Source organism: Chrysochloris asiatica, unplaced genomic scaffold (genome assembly GCF_000296735.1).
Source record: "Chrysochloris asiatica unplaced genomic scaffold, ChrAsi1.0 scaffold00015, whole genome shotgun sequence".
In the NCBI taxonomy this organism is placed as follows: Eukaryota; Metazoa; Chordata; class Mammalia; order Afrosoricida; family Chrysochloridae; genus Chrysochloris; species Chrysochloris asiatica.
In genome coordinates this window covers 27,528,857-27,535,652 of record NW_006408533.1, presented here as the reverse complement: position 1 = coordinate 27,535,652, position 6,796 = coordinate 27,528,857, and the positions used below count along the sequence as shown (strand labels likewise).

Genomic DNA, 6,796 nt, shown 5'->3' with positions numbered 1-6,796 from the left:
CCAAATATTCTAACTCCTAAAGTTATCTGCAAAGGAATGTTGATTTCCATATCAAAAATGTGTCCTACACTGTCAAACTGAATATCACTTTCCTATGAAAACTTCTGTTGTCAATGGAAAGGAAGGAGGTGAAAAGCTGTTAAAGTGTGAACAGAAATCCTCTTCTACTGTATCAGATTACAGTCCTTTTCAATCCTCAGGAAAGTTAAAGGAGAACCCTGTAAGAAGGGGCTTTAAAAAGTTCATCAAAAAAAGTCCACTAGTTTTTCATTTTATTTTCCCATGACCCTTTTGTAGACCCTTCATGTGTATTTTAATTGTTAGACTAGAACCTTGTACATGATGAGTGTTTGTTAAAATGCATGGGCATTCACATATCTGTGGAAAAATGAAAGAGAAGAAGAACTATCATGTACTAATTATTTTTCTTTCCAAGTTTGTCTCTTTATTTCCTTTTGGCTCCTAAAAAGCAGAAATTTGTAATAGGAAATTCTGCAACAAGGACATTTCAAATGCTTTTCAAAACCATAAATTTGGAAAGAAAGTCAAAGTTTAAAGGAGATACAGGGAGAAATAAAACAAAGACAAGCTTTTAAAAGATTGTAAATATCACATGTTGAGCAAAATAAAAGTAATTGAAATGTCTTAAATTGGGGAAAGCTAAATAAGAAAAAAACCAAAATCAAAAAACCTCATAGAATCATATAACTTTATAGCTACTAGAGCCCTCAGAGCTTAACTCCTCATTGTAAAGAGAGGAAACTAGTCTCAGATAATTTACTGGATCCTGGATGGTGCAAATGGTTTGTTTTCAATTATTCATGTAAATGTGGGCGATTTGAGCCCATCAGACGTGCCACCAAAAAAGGCCTGGCAATTTGCTTCTATGAAGATAACTTAGAAAATCCTCCAGAATATGTCATCAATGAAAGTGTGTCCTTCAAAACTATGTGTAAATATCACTGACCATGAGTCTCCGTGGTTTGGCAGTTATGTAATCCTGATTCCACATGCTATAATCTGATATGTCAATCAGCTGTATAAGAAGACTAGATGAATTTGAACTCTAACCTCCTAAACTATGAAAAAAGAAATGTGTGCTTGATTTAGTCATCCACTTGTGTGATTTCTGTTGTAGCAATACTAGACACAGAAGACAGAACAGTTCTCTTCTGTAACATGTGGGATCAAGAGTCAGAATTGACTTTGAGGCAACATTTTTGTTTGGTTTCATTTTAGTTTCTGGATATTACAAACAGTTAATATACTCAAGCAATCTAATAATTGGAGGTGGCAGTCTGCTGAGAGATATTTAACAAGAAAGAACTTCATTGAAAACCCTAAGTATCACCGTTTTACTCTGACACACAGGAGGTGACTCTACTACAATTGTTATTGTTCTTAATGCATTTTTTTAAGTGTTTTAAAGTGACTAGATCTTCATTGCAAATATTGTTTAAACAGAGTAAACCAAGAAGAACCTAAAACTTGTTTACATTCTTATTATTCCATCATGATAATTTTTACTTTCATTCCAATTTACTTTCTGGAAATACACATAATTTGGGCATATTGATTTTACATAAAAATCTAGAATTTTTTGGCATATTTTATTTCTCTAGAATTTGTTCTGATTATTATTTTCTGATGCTTGTGTAACTCACACAGGTAAGTTTCTCATGCAACCTCCTAAAGGGTTCGAAAACTATGTTGCCAAATGACTGGTGAATTTTTATTAAATTTTATTTCTTTTCTCTTTTTAGCAATGACAATGCAGTTTATTAGTCATCAGTTCCCTGATTATCATGATCCTACAATAGGTGAGTAAAAGTTTCTTTTCTCCTTAAGTAAAAATAAAGACACTTAAATTAAGTGGCTTATAAATATTATTATGTCTATGAAGGAAAAATAAGACATTCACTTTATGCCATGGCCCCTGTCATAGATAAGAAAATAGTCAGACTCCAATGTGACTAACACAAGGAAGTTTATTGAGTAATAAACAGGTGGAACAAGGAAACACATGCTGCAAATTGAAGCTGAGTGCTCTTCGGAGTTAGGATCATAGTAAGGCTTATATACAGTGGAATGAGGAATTTACAGCTCAAATTTTGGTTAGTTGACATGCATACCTTTGTGTAATCACTCATAAGGTTATCAGGAGACCCAAGCAATTTCAGTTGAAAGACTATGAATAATAACTCAAAATAATTTGCTTTTCCAGTCTGCAGACATCATGAGGCAGGCATGGATATGCTTTTATAAAATTGCTTTTACAGGGATCCTGGAGCAAACATTCTTTCCAAGAACAAGTTTTTACAAGAACGGGAATGTGCTGTTAAATTTCCTGGTATAGCCCACCGTGTTCCTAATCCTTACCCTGCTTGGCTAAGGACAAGTAAAAACCTGTGGGTAAAAAGTAGAAATAAGGCTAAAGGAAATTTCAGCCTAAAGAAGATGGAGTCTAATGTGGATTCATGCCATCAATTTCGTTATGCCACATACTTCTGATTTCAGGAATCGCTTACACACCCCATACACATATCTGTACCTAGATAACATTGTTGTTGTTGTTAGGTGCTATCGAGTTGGTACTAACTCATAGCAACACTATGAACAACAGAACGAAACACTGCTCAGTCCTGTGCCAACCTCATAATTGTTGCCAGGCCTGAGCCCATTAATCCTGACACTTTGCCAATCCATCTCACTGGGGGTCTTCCTCTTTTTCTCTGAACTTCCACCTTACCAAACATGATATCCTTCTCCAGCAAATGGTTCCTCCTGACAATATGTCTGAAGTATGAGAGATGAAGTTTGGCCATCCTGGCCTCTAAGGAGCACTCTGGCTGCACTTCTTCCAAAACGGATCTATAGGTTCTTTTGACAGCCCATGGTACTTTCAATATTCTCGTCCAACACCATAACTCAAAAGCATCAAACCTTCTACGGTCTTCCTTATTCACTGTCCAACTTTTGTATGCATATGAGGTTATTGAAAATACCATGGGTTGGGCAGGCACACTTTAATCCTCAAGTTGACATCTTTGCACTTCAACACTTTAAAAGGTTTTGTGCAGCAGATTTGCTTAATGAAATACGTCATTGGTTTTCTTGACTGCTGTTTCCATGAGGGTCGACAGTTTATCCAAGAAAATGAAGTCCTTAACAACTTCAATCTTTTCTCCATTGATAAGAATGTTGTTTATTGGTTCAGGGTGAGGATTTTTTTTTTTTTTTTTGGCATTGAGATGCAGTCCATACATAAACAGACATTTCAAGACATAAATATATTTTATCACTTCTCACCAAGCACTCTGATATTTTCTATTCCATTCTATGTATTTCCAATAAATTATGGTTAATATCCAATGACACAGTTAGGATAAGCACGCAACCACAAGGTCAATTTGAACAGCAAGGTTGGTGGTTCAAATTCACCAGCTACTCCTCAGAAACTCTATACAAAGATACTGTGAGTTAGACCTGACTCATTGACACTTAACAGGGACAAACGTCCATTCAACTGATCTCAGGCTCTACTAATGGGCCTCTACTTAAATTTGAAAAACTGTGCTCTAGATCATATAAAGGATGTTGTTTATGCTGATTTGGTCATTGTCTAGCTTTTATCAGTCTCTGAATATTGTAGAATCAGTTAACCATGTTGACATAATGCTGCATTTGGGTAGGACATTAAATGTATGAGTCATTGTAATCTCCTATATCCTCCTAATTTTGTACATGATACAAAGAGATTTGGTGTCAAAAACCTGTCAGAGTGAAAGATAACATATATTTCCTTCTTCCCATTCAGTTTTCTTTTGACCATATTACATTACAGATGCGCTGCACTGAGAGTGCTTCTGTTTTGTCATTGTAGCTATTGTTTGTTCTGTTTCCCCTCTATCAAAGCAGAGAAGATAGTTTTTTAATTGCCTTAGTCTACCTAAGAGTTGCTTTCAAGACGTGGTTAAGCGTTCCCAAACAGAATTCTATTTCTATAAACACATTGACATTGAAAACACATTATTTTGTGGGAGAGGAAAGCAGGAGGGTTCATTGTTTGTCTAGATTGTGATCTCCACACAATACCCTGTTTATTGTTTTACCCTGACTTCCCCTGCTTATTCCCTCAATCTAAATATCTCCTTTGCTCACCTCCACTGGCTAACTTCCTCTGGTTTATAGTTTGCTCATTTAACAATTTTACTTAAAGTACTACTTTACATAACAATTGTATCCTGCACATAATTCTTGATTTTTTTTTTTTTTCTGGCAAATCTGCCATTACATTTACTTGAAAATGATTGTTGAAATGATTAAAATGCAGTTCTTTTTTAAAGGGAGTCCTAGTGTGGTGCTGTAGAATAATGCAATGGACTGCAAGGTCAATTTTAACTGCAAGGTTAGCGGTTCAAACCCACCAACTGCTCCTCAGAAGACCTGCATAGGGTTGCTATGATTCAGAACAGACTCAACTGCACTTTACAAGAATAATAATGTAGACAGAGCTCCTCATCAGTTGAACTGAATTAATAAGATTTAAGTGTAGGTGATTGGGGTGTTATTTGTCAGAAAGGGCTTCCTTGAATTAGATTTTGTTTCTGAAGAGAAAATAATCACTTAAATTTTTTTTTAGTAGTTCTTAATTAAAATTCTAGTTTAGTAATATTTAATGTTTTCTCTCTGAGCCCTTGTATGGCATTATAAAACACTCACTATACTGCTAACTGCAAGACTGACAGTTCAAACCCACCACCTACTCTTGGAAATCCTACCCAGGGTCGCTATGAGTTGGAACTGACTTGATGGAACTTAAAAAACAACCAAGTCTGCTTGCTAATTATCCTGATGCTAGAAAGTCAGTTGCTTTGCATCATGAGCTATGAGTGAAAAAAGATCTCTGGGCAAAAGCTTTGAATCTTTTATCTTGTTGGAAAATTCAACGGTGTGTCATAATGAAATCACAAATACAGTCTGTTGTTCATGATCTTTTGTCATTGTTTAAGTTTTATATATGTTGGTGTTTCAAAAACCTGCATCTTGTTTACCAGCCTTTCATGTTTAATGGCTTGAATAGGGCAGTAGATATGAATAAATCACAAATGGCTTCTATAGGAGGAAGCCATGAGAAGTATTCAGTGATGACTCCTTTAGCTATCCACAAGGAACATCTATCATTTGAGATTAATCTACTTGGAAATTCAATGCTAACAGACAGCTTAAATCATACCTTTATCTGTCTGTAAATAAAATAACTTTAAATGAAGACGTCTGAAAATAGAGACAAAACGCATTTTATTATTTTCAATTTGATTTCCCCATCATTTCTTTCCTTGGCTTTGCTAATGGGAATATTAATTAACAATTTCCATTGGTATCCTGCTTGAGGAAGATGAAAGTCCCAAATAATTTACTTTTTGTCTGTTCAGGCTACATAACTATAATTCAGTCTGACTGACTTAATGGCCTCTCTAGAAGAGATTCATATCAGAACATTTTGAAAAACATACAAATTAGAGGAGAATACCTCCTATCAAGGTTACTTATTTCATGATTTTGATAGGAAATGAATGTTTTTTCCATCTCCATTCAAGTCTGTTTGTCACCCTGACTGAGATATTTTAATAGTTTTTCTCTGAAGTCATTGAAGGATTTGTATGGTTTTGTTTTTTCCTTTATATTCAGCTTAGAATTATTCTTTTTTCAAGTCTATATAAATTCAGAAAACCTAGGTTTTCTTTATCATTGATTAGAATTAGGGGTATTATCTTGTATTAATGTTCTTCTCAGAGAAGTAATTGTTCTCATTTTTTCAGTTACATTTTCAAAGTCATTACTAATGGGTTAAGCATCTGCCAACCTATAGAGAGGCCTATGAAGTGATATTGAAATGTGTTTGTTCTATTCCTCCATATAAGATCTCACCCCACAATTAAATTAGGTTCTTTATAAAGGTCCCAAATGGGAATAAGTTCAAGTTTCAATTTAAGTTTTAAATAGAATTCTTCTAAGCATTAGGCTCTGTGATAAGTGCAGTTTGATTTTTTCCATAGTAAAATAATTATGGAAATAAGAAATAACATCTTGACTGAAAGCCTAATATCCAACCCTCATAACAATAATAATAATACCATAATTAATTAACAACAAATCATTTGATATTGCCATTGCATGAAATTCAATCTATAAATATATATCCTGGTGTCATGCTGTAGGATAAGCACTTAACTGCTAACTACAAGGACCATTCTCCTTGGAAACCCTACACAGAGTCACTATGAGTCAGAATCAACTCCACAGCACTTAACAACAACAACCATGGTAGACATGACATAAAAGGAAATCTAGAGATTCAAGGGAGAAGAGATATAATAGGGAATACAAATCAAATAAAGTCACTTTCTGAGTCTATGAACTAGAACAACACAGGTGCTGAAGAAAGGCAGCATAAGTATATCTCACTAGACCTTAATGGACTTGGGATACTTCTTGAGCAAATACTCCATGCACTGGGTTGTTTGTTTGTTTGTTTTATGTCATGCTGTTTTACTTAACTTCAAAAACATTCCAGCATTCTAAGCATACAAAAGAAATAACAGAATATGGCAAAGTGTTTAATTACAGAAGGTCCTTGAACTTCCATTGATGCAGTGGCTTTTCACTTCACTGACAATGAAGAGTTCAACATTTGTTCAAAAACATTTGAAAAACTCCTAGTCTTAAAACACACACACACACACATACATACACACACACAAACAAACAAAAAAATACTTCTCATGCCAGCTGA

The 6,796-nt window shown here is 34.7% G+C and overlaps 1 protein-coding gene across 1 annotated transcript in view; it reads left to right on the top strand.

Annotated features, from left to right (window-relative positions):
• Window positions 1-6,796, top strand: part of RIT2 (Ras-like without CAAX 2) — a 619,156-nt gene that overhangs the window by 136,718 nt on the left and 475,642 nt on the right. Inside the window, exon 2 of the mRNA XM_006835097.1 lies at window positions 1,764-1,824. Within this exon, the coding sequence (XP_006835160.1) occupies window positions 1,764-1,824 (61 nt within the window). The remainder of the gene's footprint in view (window positions 1-1,763; window positions 1,825-6,796) is intronic.